Source organism: Pelodiscus sinensis, chromosome 22 (assembly GCF_052426305.1).
Source record: "Pelodiscus sinensis isolate ZL-2025 chromosome 22, ASM5242630v1, whole genome shotgun sequence".
Taxonomy (NCBI): Eukaryota; Metazoa; Chordata; order Testudines; family Trionychidae; genus Pelodiscus; species Pelodiscus sinensis.
The window spans coordinates 5134570-5153790 of record NC_143073.1 but is presented as its reverse complement, the minus strand read 5'-3'; the positions used below and the strand labels follow the sequence as shown (position 1 = coordinate 5153790).

Here is a 19221-nt window from a genome sequence, read left to right as displayed (position 1 = left end):
GGTGAGAACTGCTTGGCAGCGCCAGTCTCCAATGGTACCTCATAGCGCATCGCCTGCTTTTAGGGCCAGATTCCAGCCTGGCCGGTGTCTGTCTGCCTCTCTCTCTCTCCCCCTCACTGCTCCTCTCTTGAATGATCCAGGTGTGTTGCTTGGCAAGAAGGGGAGATCTGAGAGTTGGCAGGCCTGGTTTTAAACCCTGGGATGTCCCGAAATAACAGCTGCTTCTCTTGAATTGCCTTAATGAAGAAACCCCCCGCGTTCCCCTGGGAAGGGCATGGATTCGGGTCGGGTCAGTGTCTGTGAGATGCGGAGATCTTACCCATAGTGGCTGAGAGATGGGGCTATGTGCCCAGTGTTGTGAAAGGTAACCGTGGCTCTAAGCTCAAAAGGCTGAGTCCTGGCTTTGCCTGGGCAGCTGTGCATGCCCAGAAAGCCATGGCTGGGCAGGAAGATGCTGCTGAATGAAGTTGATTGCTTTGGTGTAGCAAAGTACAAGGCCCCGATTCTAAGCCGCGTCCACCCTAAGGTGCTTTTACGCTGCTGGAGCTGTGCGAAGGAGACTGCCCCAGTCCCACTTGCCACCTGCAGCCTTTGGAAAAAGTGGCTTGCAGCCAGGTTACGCTGCTCTGCCTCGCACCAGTGCGAGATTCCTACGGCAGGGCTTTGTCATGTGCACCACACAAGGGGCGGCTCAAAGCTACGGACCTAGACGAGCCCGTGGTGCTTTTGGATTCCTCTTGCTAGGGGGCCGCTCCTCAGATGAACAGCATGTGGTGCCAATGGAGCTTGTGCCCAAATAGCTTAGCTCGCTTTTTAGGAGCGGGCGCGTGCATGGATGTAATCATTTCATCAGGACTGTGTCTGTGCCCTGCTGCCTGACTGGAAATTGGAACTGGAGCCAGACCAGCTTTGAATGCACAGCTGCCGTCAGGTGCCCGCCTGGAGACAGTGGTGGGGTAGGGGATAAAGAGCCTGGAGGGAGAGGGGTCTGTGCGTTTCTTCTCTTCCCCCCCGAACTCCCAGAAGGTTACGTGCTGGCACAAGTGGTCTGACGCGTTTCCAGTGCGGAGCTGGGACCAAGTCCTACGGCAGGGCTAGCTCAGCAAGATCCGGGAGTGGGAGGTTCCGCTACAGAGGCAGGCTTCTGTCTCCACTGCGCTTCCTGTGCGTTGGCCTCACACTGCCTGGGACCTGGAAAGCAGGGCCCCAGGCGTTCACTCGCAGGAACCCGGGGAACAAGGATTGCGGCAGAGAGGCCCTTGAAATCGCACCCTGCTTCGGGATAGGGATGGCGCGGCGGCCTTCCCCTTCGTCCCTGTGCCCACGCGGAGCTCTCAGAAGCACGGCCGGCAGGGGGCGCTGTTGCTCGAAAGTGCTGCTCGGTCCTCTGCGAGCGCCAGGGAGATGCAGGAGGACAGTCTTCGCCGCCGCCCTCAGCTCTGCACACTGGGGCTGGGGAGAGATTCGGGCGTCGCAGCCTCCACAAGCTGGAGGCTTTCACGTGCTAAGAATGGGGCCTGCCGAGTGGCAAAGGGGAATGAGACACACAGGCGCTCCGGCGGCCCTGCCTGCAGAACAGACGCGGTTTGCGCCCCAAACCATCCTCCTTTCTGCTCCCACCCGAGGACATCCCCTGCCTCACCGAGGAGACCTGCCTCGGTTCCCTGCTCGGGCCTGGGGCTCTTTGCCGACCCTGCCCACAGAGGGCCAAGTTGGCGCCAGCCACGCTGACGGTTTTGGGATGTGGATGCCGGTCTTTTGAGACCCAGGAGGCGGTTCCACCCGGTCACCCCAAAGCCGTTTGATAGACACGGGGCTGAGCGTGGGCTTGGTTCCCGGCAGTGCCCTGGAGGTGAAAAATGGACGTCTTTCCCCCCTTTGGTTCTGACGGAACTGACCACGCGCCCCACATGGCTTCCTTTTTTAAGATGTAGGTGCTGGTTCTAATGCCCCTCCTCGTGGTCCCCCGAAAGCTCGCTGCATGTCGCATCCTGACTGTGCACAGATCAGCTGGGCAGTGTCGGAGCCGCGCCTCGGGGCGTGGGTGTGGCAGAGGACTGACTCTCCTCAGTCTAGTTGGGGCGGGCGGTCTGGAAACCTCGGTGCTCTCCGCTCTGCAGGTTCTCACGCTGCACTCAGTGCAGTTTCCTTGAGAATTGTGTTGCTTCCTTATTTTGTGACCTACCTCGTGTCCATACTCGTCACCTTGGTAAGTCATTAGCACAGGCCTAAAAGGAAGAGGCCTCATTCTTGATTGCACCAAGGCCTGGTTACACCACTCTGGCTTGGGAGTTCGGGGATGCGTGTTCAGGTCCTTGCTGTCATAGACTCCCCACATGAGCTCGGACAAGTAATTTTGTTGCGCAGTGCCTCCATTTCCTCATCTCTGCAATGTGGGTAATAGCACCACCCTACTGCACAGTAGTGTGTGAGGAGGGACGCATCCCAGATTGTGAGGAGCTGATGAGCCTGATTGATAGATCTTGACTTCACCAGAGGCTGTGCATGCTCTGCTTCAGTGCACAGCAGGCCTGTCTCTGCTTGATGCCTCAGTTTACCTGCCTGTAGACAGAAGATCCTAATTCACCCATCTTCCTGCAGAGTTAAAAAGTCACGACTGTAAAATGCTTTTAAAACCTCTGCTGGAAAACATGGGTAGGGGCTAAATACCTGTTAAGGAATTTTCCATGTCTTCATAATAAAATCTGACGGGCTGCCTCCCTTGTTTTTAAAATAGAGCTGGTCGCTCTGCTTCAAAATGCCCTTGTTACACCTTAGCGAAAAGGTAAAAGGGCCTTTGTGGCCATGTTCTGTGCATGAGGGATGCCGAGCAGTGACTCACGGTAAAGATGGGCCTAGTGTATGAGGAAGGAACTGCCACATCTGTCCACTTAATGAAATTCTCTTCTCACAGGCCTACATTTAGGATTAAGTTCAAGGCAATTTTGCTGCATCTGCCTGTTGGTGGAACCACTCGCTAAATATAAGTCCCTGACTAGAGTTCCCATCTGCTGCTTTCTTTAGCATAATGAACAGTAATGGAAGGGCTGAAAAGCTTGGGGTATTAATGGTAGATCCTCTTTTTTTATATATATGCATAATTTAGTCTTTTTTTATTTAATTTTATTTACTGTGGTGCAGGCAAATGTCTCAGCCTGGCATGGTTCCAGGCCTGAATTTCACTCTTAACAATCTCTACAGCTGTCTGCAGGATTCGGTGTGAATCCTTTCCACTGAATAAGACCCAAGCTGTCATGAAAATGTCTTGGGCTTTATATACGGCATCCCATCCTGAAAGATTCTAAAACTAGATCTAAATCATGCACTCGAGTCCTTCACGCATCATTGAAATGCAGCCACTTCTGGGGTGGAACATGTCAGCTGTTTAACAGCCACGTGCAACGCTGGTCAGAGGTGTTGGGCAGGGATTGAAGGGAGGTGTTGTATGCAACTGAAATAAGTGGCAGTCAGTTAGACTAGAGCTACCTGATATGGAATTTGGCTGGGTCACTGGAGTCTAATGTTCTGTCTCATACTGTTCCCATCTATCTATAGGCTAGTGGCTTTACCTAATTTCCAAAAGTCTGCCCCTCTGGCTCCAATAGCATCTCTCTGCTTGAGTGTTGGAGTCAGCACTGACTCCAGAGAAAGCCCCCTCTACCAATTCCCCCCGGCCCGCCCCGCCTGCGGTCAGTCTGACGGGGATGGAGGAGCGCCCCCTACTGCATTTCCCCCTTTTAACGAAATTCACAGGGAGGGTTTCCCCTTCGCTAGGGAGCCAGAAGGCGGGTTAGGCTGGCCTGCAGACATGCTCTAGGGACGGAGCAGTAAGCGTGCGGCTAAAGGCACGTGCACTGGGCACATCTTTGCCCAGCTCCCTGCTTTAACAGGCTTGGGCTCTTCATAGCTCCAGGGGCCTGCTTCTCAGTGGCTTTGTCCCTGCATCTGGGGCTTCAGGATGCCTTTGTGCTCCTTGAACTCTTGGTTGGGGCAGAGACCTCCCTGCCCCCAATAGAAGTTGGAGCAAAGAGTCGGAGCAACATCCACACTGCTCTGAGAGGCTCTCTGATTCCCAGGGAGTGGAGAATAGCCACCACCCGCCAGACTGGCTGCCCCCCGATCCACCCTCCGTTCTGGGGGCTGGGAGCAGGGCTCTCAAGCCAGCCCCTCCGTGGGGAGATTGTCAAGGGGCCCATTCTGGCATGAAGGGGAGTTAGCCCAGCTGTGAATCCATCCCTCTGGGACAAGCCGGCGAATCAGAGTCCCCTTTAAAAAGAAAAGCCGATCCTTCCCTGTGATTTTTTTTTTAATGGATTCCATCTGCTGCCTTTAATACCTTAAAATAAACCCGGTAGGTGGAACCGCGCTGCTGCGTTGAAAGAACCGAGTGGCCATTGCGTGCGTGGGTCCCGCGCTGCCTGCTGTCAGTCGGGACGGTGCCCACTCCAGACAGCAGGGCGGAAAATGGTGCAGGCATTTGCATCTGGTTCGGTGCCTGATTTCAAAGCCTCGTGATTCACAACGTTGGCAGGCAGTGCCGGCCTCTGCCGCTCCCTTTGGGGGAAGAATGTTTCCACACGAGGCTTTTTTTGCAGTGTCACTTGACTTTTTAAGGGACATTTAACCCTACAAGTGACTTGATCAGCACATTTGAGGGAGTGAATCAACCCAGAGCGTAGAGATGGTGCCGGGCATTGCATGTTGCTGCTGTCCTTCGTGCAGACGTACAGGGCTAAAGGGATCTGTCCTTGGCACACCACTGTATCCTAATCACATGATTCTTCTCCAGCTCCACCCACTTGGGGGCAGTGTTGCCTCAAGGTCAGAGTAAGGGACTTGGGAGGCGGGACTCCTGGGTTTTAATCAGACCTCTGCTACTGCTTGTCATGCGACCTTGGGCAAGTCACTTCTCCCCGGGGTAGCTCAGGTTTCTAGGCGGGGCAGTGAAAGCCGGCTGGCAGCGGAGTGGCGCGTCTGAAGGAATCGCCTGTGAGATGCTTGGCTGGAAGGTGCACAGTGAAATGGCGTTGTGTGCTGCGGTGTTAGGTATTTTCTCTCCTTTGCTGTTCCACAGCTAGTAGGAGACAGGCCCCACCAAGCAGCAGTGTTTCTGCATAAAGTTTATCACTGTCGGCCCTGCTTCGCGCCTGTGTGTCTGTGGTGGGGGGAGGCCGACCAGAGAGCGTAAAAGAGGACTTTTTTTGCTTCTGGTACTAGACTAGGCCTCAGGAGATCTGGATTCAGTTTCTGGCTCTGCTGCAGACTCCCCTGTGATGGTAGCCAACTCTGTGCCTCCGTTCCCCATCTGTACAGTGGGGAGAACTTTCCTTCCGTGTCTTATACAGGGGCTGGGAGGACAATTGTAATCCAGATGCCATGCTGTGCTATTGTTGTTTGTATTGTTATGGTGCCGAGAGACCCCTGCCTGAGACCAGGGCCCTGTTGGGCTGGGTGCTTCACAGCCACAGCCCCTGCCTCAAAGAGATCCTAGCAAAAGATGGGTGGGGAAACTGAGGCACGGAGCAGGGAAGTGACTTGCCCAAGATTGTCCAGTAGCTCAGTGGCAGAGCTGGGAACAGAGTGCTTGTATCTTTAATTCTGAAGGGCTTAGCCTCTTGAGGCCTGGCCCAGTGCCCTCCCCACTAGACCACACAGCCTCTAGATACTTCAGGAGCCAGAAAAGAGCCTTTCATGACACACAAATAATGCAAGTGGCTGTAGCCCATTATGCTTCGGGAGTTTTGTTTTTCTTGAAAGGATTGAATTAAATCTCCCGTCCTTACGTATTTCAACCAATGCGTTCCCAAGGTTTAGCGCTCGGCCAGATTACTCTTCCCTGTGATTTGTGATGGATGATGCTGCCTGACTGGGTCTTGAATAAAGTCTGCTTGGCTCTAACATGCACCCATGTGCGCTATACCTGCTTCTGCAGCTAATGTGGACACACCCATTATACAGCCTCCCCGACCCCCTCCCCCAGCAACCTCCTCTTTTGAACTGCTGCTTTCTCCTGGCTGCTAAGTGACTCTCAAGAGGCGCAAACCTTTACCCCGAAAGCAGGGGCATGTTTCAGGGTTTGGAGAGCCCCTCTTCAGACCAGCTGATCGTGTCTGCCAGCTACTGGAGGCAGCGCCCTGCCCGGTGGGGCCTGATCTCAGCTGGGAACAGTGGGCACCCCGTCACACGCTGACCAGTCCCGATCTGCCTTGCTTGGCAACGGCGAATGCCATCTGCACGGCCTCGCCCCTGCTGAAGTTCAACCTGTACCACGTGCTTCAGAAAATCCAGCCCTCGGGCAAGAGGGGCAGCTTCTCTCTCCCGCGGGGCAGATGGGCGGGCTGAGAGCTAGAGGGAGAAGTGAGATACCAAGGGCATGCGCGGCCCAGGGGCAGGAGTAGAACCGACTCGGCTCTGTGTAGGTGCGTGGGCCTCGCCCGTCGTCATGGTTTCTGGGCACGCAGCAGTGAGGGCATGCTCCCGAAGCCCTTCCTTTGTCTGGGCTCAGCGAAAGGCTCAGGGGTTTCACTTTTCAGCTGGCTTTATTATTTCCTCATCTGCATGTGATCTCTTAACGAGCCTGGCTTAATGGTCCTGGTTTCGGAGGGGGTTCGGGTACCTGCGTGTGTCTCCTTGGCTTCCCTGGCACTTACCTGCACCCTTGACTTTAAGAGCATGCTGAAGTCGGGGGGCTTTTTAACGTTGCCTAAGGGATTTAGGCACTCAGCTGCCCTTAGACTTAAACTCCCCAGCCAGACCCCTCTGTTCGTGCTTTGCCAACTAGGGATCATTTTAAGCACGGGCTTAAATCTTTTGCTGAACTGGGTGCTTCTTTGCAACAGGACTTGCAGCTGAGTTAATGGCCGGGTGCCCAAAGAGGCTGACCACGCTTTAAATCCAACCCAGTGATCTGCAGCTTGAGCACGCAGGCTTGTGAATGGCCTGGAGGCCAAGAGAGCCTTGCCTTGTGTCCGAGGGGCTGGCACGTGAGCCGAGGAGCCGTGGCCCCTAGCCAGAGGGCTTCCCCTCCCAGGAACCCCGCCAGCCCCGAGCGTGAAATGTCAAGGAAGCATTAGCCGGAGGTTACAGCCCTTGCCGCTTCCTGCTCCATCCGCCGCATGGGCTGAGCCAGCGCGAGCTGTTTCCTGGCTTTGTTAGCAAGTGGCGGCTGGCAGGGGCGGGCAGGGGCAGAGCCGGGGGGATGAGGGGAGGCTGCCCTGATCGGGGGGAGTTGCGGGTCATTGCCGGCGGAGGACAGAGGCCGGAGCTCTGCTGCTTTGATTCTGAAGCGTGGGGCTGAGTGGGCGCATCCGTTGGTTTTACGGTGTTGGCTGGTTGTCAGCTCCCAGGCCTGGTGTGGCACTCGGGGTACGCCAGCGGGGGGGCTCTGCACGTCCGTGTGTCTCCGGGGTTCAATCCCCCAGGGGGCCTTTGGAGTGGGGAGAGGGAAGATCTGCCCCCAGAAATCCTAGAGCCAAGCCCCTGATCCCCGCAGGCCTCGTGGGGACCCAGGGGTCGTTCAGGCACTCGCAGGCTGGCGTGGCAAGTCCAGACCTGGGCGCACTCCGCAGCGAAGGCAAACCTTGGGCCTCCCTCGGCACCCACCTCTTCTCCGCCCACTGACCCAGCTCGCCTGTGCCTCCCCTTGGACAGGGAGCAGCGGGTCTGGAGGAACCATGCTATTGAGGTGGGGCATTGTTGGGGACTGGGCCTGGGACTCCTGCCTTCTATTCCTGGCCCTGCCTGGGGATAGAAGCCTCTCTCTGTGCCTCAGTTTCCCCAGATGCACGGTTGGGGGCCCCCGGGGGGCTGAGAGTAGGCGCCAAGCTGGGCGCTTGTGTCGAAGGCTCGATGCCCGCTGCTGCCTGGAGAGTGAAATGCTGCCTCCGGGCCCCACTAACTTTGACTCTCTGCTTGGCAGCTTCCTGGAGGAAATCTCCGCGTCCGGCTTCCGTGGCCGGGGCCCCGAGACCGTTCAAGCAGCAGCGAGGTCGAGCAGCAGGCGGTGAATGGGGGGGGCGCCACCCACTCCCTCCCCCCCCAACGCTCCCAGATGGACCATGGCAGGTTGGGCCTCCACTGGGCTTGTCTGCTTCCTTCGGTTCTGGGATCCATCATGTGCAGGAGAGTCAACGCGCAAGCTGCCCTCCGCCTCGCCGCCCCAGATCTCCGCCTCCTCAGCGCCCCCCCGGCTCGGCGCTTGAACGGGGCGAGGCAGCACCACAGGAAGAGGACGCAATCGTGGATCCAGGCAAAACGTAACCCCCGCTCGAAGGGGTGGAGCTCCCCCGGCCTGAGGACGTGTGGGTGCCCAGCGCCTTTGAAAATCCAGCTGCTTCTGTCTCTTCATACACGCGACTGGCCTGCCCAGAATCCCCAGCTCCCTGTGTGCGGGTCCCTCTGCGGTAAAGGCAGGGGGGGCTCTCGCAGCCTCTGTCTTGGTGTAATCGTCTCTGGTCCCTTTGAGGATCTGGGCCTGTATGTTCGGAAGCTCATTAAAAGTCCCTCTGACCAACTCTCAGATTGGAAATGATTCCAGATCTTTCTCTCCCCCCCCCCGCCCCCGCTTTATAACCTCCCTGAAATTAGCTGCTTTCCTAACTGTGTCCTGGGGAGAGTAGCGCAGACCCCCGTCCCTCTCCCCTGTCGTACTCTGGCAAAGCTCATGTGCTAGTCACAAAAAGCCCGGTCACTTTTTGGGCAGAAAGGTGGGTAAACGATCCGCTGGGTTTCATCCAAAGCGCACAGGGGCCGGGAGAAATGGGGGGGAGGTGTTGCATTTCCAGTGGTTCGATTCAAGTCTTGACTCTGACAGTCTCACCTGGAAATCCTCCCTGCCCAGGGAGTCCAGTCCCGTCCCTAGGCTTCAGGCGCACTGTGATGTCACTCACCGGCAGGCGAAACAAAGGGCTGTTGGGTGAACAGAAACAACAGGCGCTGGGCCATCACCGGCGGAGCCTCCTGCACCCCGGGGAGCGGCATTTCTCGCTCCAAGCACAGGAGCCTTTGCATTTGTATCCCGGCTGCGAGCTGCAATGTAATCACAGAACACGAGGACGGGAAGGGACCTCGAGAGGCATTGAGTCCAGTCCCCTGCCCTCACGGCAGGACCAAGCACCATCTAGACCATCCCTGACAGGTGTCTGTCCAACCTGCTCTGAAATATCTCCAGGGATGGAGATTCCACAACCCCCCTGGGCAATTTATTCCCGTGTTTAACCACCCTGACAGGCAGGAAGTTCTTCCCAGGTGAGTAACTTCCCCTTCTTGTCCTAGCCCCAGGGGTTTAGGAGAATCATTTCTCCCCCTCCTCCTTGTAACTGTATTCGAAAGCTGCTGTCATGTCCCCACGGCACTGGCTCACTGCTGTTCCTGCAAGAGCCTCGGAAGGTGTGTCTCTGCTAGGGCCTGGCCCGCTCTTGGTAGAGCATGTGGCAAGGAGACGGGTGCCAGTTCAGCCACCACACCCAGGGCTGACCGCGGGACCTCCGCAGCTAAAAGCATCAGCTGCTACGGTGTGCTCCCAGGAGGGGAAGGGGGACTGAGCCCATGTACCCCAGTGGGTTACTCCGCATGGGCCAGATTTAGGGTGAAGCAAGCAATTCATGTCCCATTTCCCTCCTAAGGCTACTGGGTCTCCGGCCGTCTCCTCACAGACAAGCACCCATCCAAGGCAGGCCACTAACCGGCACCTTTGGCCAGTGCCAACCTGGTCTAGTCTGCAAGCAGCATGTCCCAGTCCCCCTCTTTTGAAAGGATGAAACTGTTGGGACTTGGGCAAAAATGTCAGTGTGGGTAGTAGCGTGTAATGCAGCTGCAGAGAGACCCCTCCCCCCCTTTTAGAGATCACCCACTTCTGCCCCTGTCCGGCTTTCCTCCTGAACAATTCCCAGCCTGCTCCAGCCGGGGCTGGGTGCATCATGCAACCCCCGTCGCGACCCCAGACCCCAACATGACGCCGTGTGTTGCAGCACGTCTCCGAGAGCAGGCCCGGTTCTCCGGCAGGCAGGCCCGCACAGGTGGGGGCTAACGTGCTGCGGGTTGCACTTTTGCACGCCCGTCGCTGCACGAGGGAGAGGCCAGGCGCAGAGTCAGGCCCTCACGAATTGCACCCCGTGCAAAGTGAATAAACGAGTAAAGCCCCCTCAGTGCAGGTAACTGCAACCACGCCGCAGGATGGCCGCCTGCACCCCCACAGAGGTGAGAGGCACCCCCAGATTTTTAGAGGAGAAAGGACCGTGGGAATCCTTCAGCCCAGGGGTGGGGAACCTAGGTCTGGGGGCCGGATGCTGCCCCTAGCTTATTGTCTGGTGTAGGGCATCCTGAACCAAAGGCCCCTGCACGGAAGCACCAGGTTCCCAGGCTGGTTTCTCAAGAGAATTTTCCAGGCTGGAGAGGAACGAATCGAGCCGCTGGTGAGGGGTGGGAAGAACGTCGGCTCGGCTGGTCCCGTGTCCGTCTGCTGGGCCTGGGCTCGGCTGGCGTTGTTCTGGGCTCAGAAAGGCAGCACCGGAGAGGCATCTCCACCATGCAGACTCCCGCTCCTCTCCCTGGCATGGTGATGTCTTCTTGCTGCTGATTTATTGGTTCTTCACAGGCACTTGCTGCCAAATAGGAAGGGCCTTGTAAATTCATCCTTCCAGGCCACAGCTGTGATCGGCTGGCGCCCGTCAGGGGCTGTGGCCTGAATAATCTCCTGTGTGCTTTTCATCTCCAACCGCTATGTGGCCACTAACACGAGGCAGCCACCTCTGGGTTGGAATGTGGCAGCTGTTTAACACAGCAGCACTCGAGGGCAGAAAATGAAGTAAAATATCTATCTATCCCTATCCACCCAATCTATTTTATCTATCCCCATCCCCCCCCATTTATCTATCTATCCCCATTCCCCCCATCTATCTATCTATCGGACTAGAACTCAGCAGACGTAGCATCCGTTCCGGGCTCTGCCCCCGGGCCAAGGGTGACCTTGGGCAAGTCACTGCCTTGTGCTGAGGCCTCAGTTTCTCCATCTGAACAATGGGATTATTAATTCCTCCTTTGCCCGGTTGATTGAGATTGCAAACTCTTTGGGTCATCAAGGCCCATCTCACTAGGCATCCGTGCAGCGCCTGGCACAAAGCGCTCCTGATCCGCAGTGAGGATGCTAGGCAGAGCCAGGAAGCGTCTCAGCGTGTCTAGAGCAGCCAGGCCCCAAAACACTTTGGGTGAAAGTCACCCTGCACGGATGGGTGTGTGATTGTCACTCCCTAGATGGGATTTCATCGCCACAGTTGCCTTGCCCTGATCTTTACCCCAGGAGTATGTCCCACCCCCACCCCTCCATTCCCTCTGCTCCCTGGCATGCAGTGCTTATCTTCAGGAGCAATATCCATAAGCCCTAAGTGGACTCATTTCTTGTTGTCAGCAGTAGCCTGCGCAGTTACACACGCGCTGTCTGGAGGCAACATGATGCCAAGGTGGGGGGGGGAGAAGAAACACCCCCCCCCCCCACAAGTGCTTGTTCCTGCAATTTTGCTGTGAGAAGATATTTTGGTAACTGTTTATTAGGAACCAGTGTGTCCCGGGGAAAGAAATTGCACCCCCAGAGCCGAAGTGAATGAATAGGAGGCTCAGGAACAGTCAGCCAAGAGATAATTTCTTTGGGAAGAGGATCTTCTTTCCTTCTGCCTTGTATTTTCAAGGACTCACCCCTCCCCACTGCCTCCCTTTTCAACAATGCCATTTTTGTGCTTCATGTAACAAAAGCCGCAATTACCAGTGATTTCCTACTAATCCAGTCCCCCCCCCCCCCAAGCCCCCCCTCCCGTGCTGCCAAACAGGGCCTGGGAATGCCCTTCCACCTGGGAAGCCATACGCTGCTTTTCCCTGTTCATGGGACGTCTTGGTGAAAATCCCAAGAGCGGGATTCTCATTCACCCTGGTATTAATTAGACTGCAGGGCCAGCTGAGAGCCCCACTCCTGGGTCAGGATCCCAGTGGGCTAGGTCCTTTCTTTGCAGAGGAAGAGGTGTGTATAGAAGACTAAGCCCCTAATAGCAGAGGCGCCTGGTGGCATTGGGTTGTTTGGTTACCCCAGTGCAAGGTGCTGTACGAACACAGCCAATCCAGCGCCTTGACCTTGTGCTGTCCCTGCACGGGGTTAGGGTTTGCTGGTGGGTTTTTTTCCCTTTTTGCTTCTCCCCCCAAAGAGCTTACAGTCCAAATAGGCAAGATAAAGGGAAACCATCGGCCTGGAGAGGAGGAGGAGGGGGATGTTGTGAAGGCCAAGAGTAGGAATAGAGTGAGGAATAGAACCCAAGTGTTCTACTCCAGCGCGCTGTCTATGCTGTTCCTGGAGCTTCACCATTTGAGGAACTGTGCATTTTAGCTCAGCTCTTTCTATAGTCTGTACAGCACCCAGCACCGTCCAGAATTGGGGCTCCAAGCCCCTCCCACATACAGGAAATAAAGAACAAGGCTTTGTATACATGGCGAGTTTTTGTGGCAGAAAATATGCTAATAAGGGACTCATTAGCATAAGTCACGATATCATTAGCATATTTTCTGCCGTTTCTTTTTGCGCAAGGGGTTTTGGGGCAAAAAGAAGCAGTGTAGCCACTTCTGTTTTGCGCAAAACCCCCGGAGAGGCATAAAGAGCTTGTGCAAAATGGGGTTTTGCGCAAAAGGGAAGCAGCTACACTGCTTCTTTTTGCGCAAAAACCCCTTGGGTAAAAAGAAATGGCAGATAATATGCTAATGATATCCCTACTTATGCTAATAAGTCCCTCATTAGCATATTGTCTGCTGCAAAAACTCACAGTGCAAACAAAGCCCAAGAGTTTTGGATTCTGATGGCTTCAATTTCTGGGCCTCCCTCTTCCTTGCTAATGCATGTGCCTTTGCTTAGGCCTCCGTGCCAGAAGATGCCATTATTTTTAAATGTGATTCATGGTTCTGGCTCATGGCTAGCAGATACTTCTGCTGGCAGGTGGCACCGTCATCGCTTTAGTGTGTTGCCTCCAGAACGATAACACACCCAAATTTTTTTTTTAAAGAGACAGAACAGGCTGCTTCCCCAAGAGAGAGCAGAGCAACTCACCCCACCTTACTGGAGTCCATCTGCGAGGCTCCCATATCCCTACAGAGCCCTCTAGCCTGCAAACAAGATCAGGAAAATCCCCACACAAAGCGCTAGCCTGCAACTGGCCACACGATCCTCGCGATACCACAGTTGCTGCTTTCTCATCTCTCCTGCAACCACAATAAAGAGAGACTGGTAATATAAATAACCTGAGCACACAACCTACACACAGCACATGATGCTGTGGATCAAGGTAAGTAGGAGCTACTACAGGCCTGTGTTGTCCCATTAGCTATACAAGTCTGCAATATCTACTGATTTCAGGGGGAGTTGTTTGTATGTGTCCATGGGGCATATTTATCAGGGCAAAGGCTAATGCAATAGAGCAAGGGGAAGGCCACTAGTCTTAGTGGTTCTAACCGAGGGGCACACTCCAGGCGTGACTCCATGTCTTCCGGGGGTGCCTCAATTTATCTAGATATCTAGTTTCACAACAAGCTACATAAAAAGCACCAGGGAGGTACAAATGACGATTTCATCCGGACAGTGACTTGCTTACACTGCCCAACCGACTATGCACTGAAAGGGAAGAAGGACGGTATTTATAGTCCAGTCAGTGTCTTTGATAATGATATGGTCACAATGCGCAAATTCTCAGTAGCAGTGCGGCTGTGACGCGTTCATGCTGTGATGTCCAGTTTTGTACGCAAGTCTTTTTTAAGTGAGGTGGAACTTGAGATACGCAAAGCAAGTCAGGCTCCTGGAAGGGGAGGAGACATCTGGACAAGTTGAGAACCGCTCCACCAGCTGGTTGGTCACTGATCACTTAGAACAGTCGGGAGTGGAGTTGCATTTTCTCTGGTTCCCCCGCTTCCCCATACATTGACCCCTGACATTTCTAGACCAGACGTGAGCCGCTAACTCACTGTAGCCCCGCTGGCTTCGTTAGAGAGAAACCTGTATAGCCCCACCGAGGAGATGGGCCAACATCTCTTCAAAGTTGCTCCGTAGGGGCGCACTCAAGCAGAGTTCCAGGCGTGACTCTGGCTTTTCTTAAGCACCCCCTAGGGATGCCGGCCATTCGTCCAGTCTCAAGCCGGGCAGTCATCTTCTTCTATGGTTTAGTTCTGTTTGGCCCTGGGACCAAACCAGGCCTGGTTTTGTGCTGTATTATGGACACCGTTTTGAAGAGGGTCCCACTTTTCTCCCAACCACGTGATCTCACCTGCACTGAGTGTGTGGGACCACACAGCACCATAACTTGGTATTTTTGCACCCAGGGCAAAATATTAATTATGCGCCACCTCTCCTTAGGTTAGCAGAGGTCACGCTCTTTACTTTTGCAGCTTAGCATTTTTACGTATTGCATCTTTCACCCTTCATTATAGAATCATAGAACACGAGAACCAGAAGGGACCTCAAGAGGTCATTGAGTCCAGTCCCCTGCCCTCACAGCAGGACCAAGCACTGTCTGTCTAGATCATTCTTGGCAGGTGTCTGTCCAACCTGCTCTTAAATATCTCCAGGGATGGAGATTCCACAACCCCCCCTAGGCAATTTATGCCCGTGTTTCACCATCCTGACAAGCAGGGCGTGTTTCCTAATGTCTAACCTACACCTCCCTCGCTGAAGTTTAAGCCTATTGCTTCTTGTCCTCTCGTGTCCTATTATGATGTGCCTGGGGTGAGCACTCCATTTGCCCCACCCTTGTTATGGCCTGGGGGGTTACACCATGCTCCAAAGCACCAGAATGGGGGGTATTCTGGGGGGACAGCGGTGACCAGCCCAGGTATACCTCAGCCAGACGGTGAGAGATTCCTGGGTGCGGAGGGACAGCGTTATTGCACAGTAAAATTGTCAAGAAGGTTTTTGGGCCAAGTGGTCATTTGTCACCGCTTTAAGCAGAGTGGCGCGAAAGGTCCTTGTGGGGATTCAGGCGGCTGGTTTTTGGAACGTAGGTACCTTCTTCGGCAGCCCCGTGCCAAGCCCTCCTGCTGCGTTTCATTGTCGCTGCCTCGTACGAGAACCCGAATGGAAGAGGCTTCACGGCACTGAGGAGACCTAGCAAAAGCTTTGCCACGGTGAGGGCTCCGTCGGCTCCTTGTGTGGCACCGTGTCTGGAGGACGTGACGCCCTGCCGATCAGGGGCCACGTGGAGGGAGCCAGCCAGGGAATAACATTGAGCCAGAAAAAGCCACTGGGCGTGACTTTCTGACCTTTTCTTTGATCTTTGCTCGCCACGCAGGGAGCAGCCACGGCCGAGCCCAAGTAATAACACAAAGCATGCTGGGACCATCCGTGCAATTTAAATGCAGCCAAGAGGGGGCCCTCTCCTAGCCCCCTCCGCTGTCAGCTGCACCCAGTCTCTGACTGAGTCGCCGGGGAACCCAGAGCGATTTCTGTCGATCTGTCCCGGCTCCCGAACAGGGACAGTGAATCTACCCCAGGTCTTCTATTTGGAAGCACCGCTGACTGAAATCGACCAAACCTGTGGCAGGTCTGTGATGTCGGTCGGCCTCAGAGGAACCCCACACCCCACTGACACGGGATTTTCAGACACTTAAAAAAAGCACAAGGAGGATGTTTCATGATAGTCCCTTCGCACCTGGCTGGGCATCTCCTGGCTGCATATTTAAGAGTGAGTGGAGTAAAGCAGCCATGGGACTTAACAAAATGCCCAAGTGACTAAGGCACCAAACTACAGGATCTAGTCCCAGGATCCTAAGTCCCACTGCCTTTCAGCGAGGTGTAGGCTCCTAGAAGATAGATTTTTCACTGGGATGAGCTGTCCCTGGAGAGAGCTTGAGAGCCGCTAGGCACCTACCTCCCATTTGAGAATCTGACTCAACAGCTAGCTGCACCTCTTGGGGCTTAAACAGCTTCAAAAATCGGAGGGAAATGTTGCCCAAGACCGGGCCTGGGAACAGCTTGTATTATTGGCCAAGACACCGGCCACCCCCTGAATTGGAACCGGGACTTAGCAACCACGCTGACAGTCAGAGCCGGGGTCAACCCCCAGGAAACCAGCGCCAGGAGCAGGCCAGGGCAGCACAGAAGGACCACGAGCCAGGCCGGGGAGCAAGGCTGGAGCAGGGCTAAGAGTGGGGGCAGGGGTATGCCTGGTGCAGCAGCAGGCGCAGGGAGAATCGCAGCTGCAGGCAGGGAGACATTAAGCAGCCAGAGAGCTGCTGCTGGGCTAAGAGCCAGCCAGCTCCCCATCCTGACCACTCAGGCCATCAGGGAGCCTGCTGCAGGCCAGCTGCCCTGCTTGGGTTGCCAGGAGACGGATTCTGCTGCAGGCCCTGTGCCCTGACAGCTCCCTCACTCCCCCCACTGCCGCCCTGGACTCCTTCCTGCACTGGCCTTCCCCAGCCCTCCTGGGCTTCCTATACACCTGCCTCTCTCTCAGCCAGCGCTGGGCAACCGAGGCTAGTGAGGGGGCAGCAGGAGCAGCCTCCTTCATCTCAGCGAGCCGCAGGATTGTCGGAACCGAGACGGTCTCCCGGGATGGGGTAGTTTTGCTTGCAGCACTTGCGGGCCTAGAATTTGTGGGGTGTGTCGACTGAACCATAGCAGGGGTCTCGTGTTAACTCTTTTGTTACCCGGGGGTGGGGTGGCAGAGTTCTCTCCCCCATCCCAGTATGGTACCAACTCGAACCCCTCTCCCCGAAGGAGCTGAGCACGTACCCTGAGCTTGCAAACCCCTTTATCTGGCACTAGAAGATGGACCCGCTGTGGCTCGGGTCCCTAGCTCAAATAAGTTTAGTTTTTTCTTTATTTAAATCATTGCTCTGAGGTGCGGCTGGAGTGAGGGGTTCATGATGCAGGCTGCCCCCCGGGAGAGAGGATAACCCCAGCCCTCTCTCACCGCAGCAGCTCACCAAGTGAGCAGCACCTCTCGGTGGCTGTTGCAGCTGTAGCGGGCCCATCTAGGGAGGGGTGTATGTCAGAGAGCTGTTCCTTTCCCCACCCCTGCCCCTGCCGGCCCAATGGGGCTTTAGCTTGTCCCCCTCTCTGGCCCTTTGCTGCCCCCCTGTGGTCATTCTGCAGTATAGCTGTCTCTCCTGCCAGACCCCCTCCCTTTCCATTTTATGAGAAACAATCGAATTCCAGGCATATCCCATTGCCCTGCTTTACCACTATGCATCGTAAGAAACAAAATAAGAGGACCACCAGCACCCTGGATGGCTGAAATTTTGGGGCTGGGCAAACGTGGGTATTTTTTTTCAGTCTTGTGATTTTTAAGACAGTCTCCTGATTATGAAGGGGCCAGACTCATGATTTTTTTCCAGGGCGGGGGCCGGCCTACATTGCCATCTCTGCCTGGTCTCTTGTGAATGGTCCTCTCAGACCAGCATTATGGCAGGGTGGAGGAAAATTGATGCATTTGCTGCTTGAAGATGTCCTCGTTCCATGGATGGAGGATTTCACCCTGGGAGCTGTCCATCTCAGCCCCTAGAAAAATGGGTACTGGTCAGGGTTCTTGGCTCCATACTCTTTTGGCTGCCAAAAGGGAAGTGATGTGGCTGATTCACCACACTGGGATGCAGAAGACCTGGGTTTTATTCCCAGCTCTACCACTGGCCTGCTTGGTGACCTCTGACAAATCACATCCCTGGGCCTCAGTTTCCCCATCTGGGAAATCAGGACAATTACACCTACCTGCTTTGAGAGCTAGAGATTATAATTATTGTCCCTTTACCCTTGTGCCCATCTTGGCACTTTTGTTTGGCCTCTGTATTTAGCTACCTTCCTCTTCTTTGTGGTCCTTCCTCTCTTCTAACGGGGAACCCACGGGTAGAGCTGTGCCGAGTCCCTCTCCTCCCCCCCTCCGAAACACATGCCTGCAGAACTCAAATAAGCCAGCACCTTCCATCAGCACTGGATTCCCTTTGGAAAGTCAAGGTAATCATCATCATAAATCCACACCAACAGCCCATACAGAGCAATTTCCAATGGGGAGTAACACTACACATCAAAGCATTATTATCCCTGTTTGATAGATGTGAAACTAAGGCCCAGAGCAAGTGACTGACTTGCTCAAGGATCAACCCAGTGGGATAAAGGAAAGAACCCAGGTCTTCTAGTTTAATGGCCAAGCTACTGGTGACCAGTGCTATGTGAAAACCAATTAAAAGTATGTCTAAGGAAGGAATATCCTTAATCTGCGATATTGTGGAACTTGCAGATCCCATAATATTAGGCAGATTTGAATTAGCTTATTTTGCACAGTCCATGATTTTGCATACAGCCTGAGGTTTGCAATACACTTTTTGTCCCCATTACAATACAGCCGGTCCCCAAGTGATGAACGGGTTACGGATCAAACACTTGGCTGTAACTCAAAATGTTCGTAAGTCGGACCCCATTGAGTTACATTGCGCCCGCACTGTTCGTAAGCGTGGGTCACGTTCGTAACTCGGGGACCGCCTTTACGACTGCTTAATGGGAGGCTTGGTCGTAAATGTGAATGGTCGTAAATCGACCGTTTGTAACTTGGGGACCGGCTGCACAGCAGAACTCCATTTAACCAAGCTAACAACAGCCGGGTTCGGGATGTGAGCCCCACACATTAATGACTGAAAGAGTTGCAGCGAAATATCTGGTTATCAACAAAATTAGCAGGCATAATACTTGAACATAAGAATGGCCACACTGGGTCAAACCGAAGGTCCATCTAGCCCAGTGTCCTGTCGGCCGACAGTGGCCAATGCCAGACACCCCAGAGTGAGTGAACACAACAGGTAATCCTCATGTGATCCCTCCCCTGTCACCCATTTCCAGACAAACAGAAGCTAGCGACACCATTCCTACCCATCCTGGCTAATGGCCATTGATGGACCTAACCTCCCTGAATCTATCTAGGTCTTTTTTCTACCCTGTTACCCCTGGTCTACACTAGGGGATACATTCTAATTAAGATACGCAACTTCAGCTACTTTAATTGTGTCGCTTAAGTCAAAGTTATCTTAACTTGATTTATGGTGCCGTCCACACTGCGGGAAGTGCCCCTAGTGCTTGTGTTATGGGACAAAGTAAATAACTCTTCTTTATTCACTTTTTCCATACCAGTCATGATTTTTCACCTCTTTCCCATCCCCCCCGTAAGTCGTCTCTTTTCCACGCTGAAAAGTCCCAGTCTTATTAATCTCTTCTCATGT

General features: G+C 54.5%; 1 protein-coding gene across 1 annotated transcript in view; it reads left to right on the top strand.

Annotated features, from left to right (window-relative positions):
- VPS45 (vacuolar protein sorting 45 homolog) overlaps positions 1–8512 on the top strand; it is a 64786-nt gene extending 56274 nt beyond the window's left edge. Inside the window, exon 15 of the mRNA XM_006134674.5 lies at positions 7919–8512. Coding sequence (XP_006134736.2) covers positions 7919–8006 — 88 coding nt within the window. The 3' untranslated portion in view covers positions 8007–8512. The remainder of the gene's footprint in view (positions 1–7918) is intronic.
- The last annotated feature ends 10709 nt before the right edge of the window (positions 8513–19221 follow it).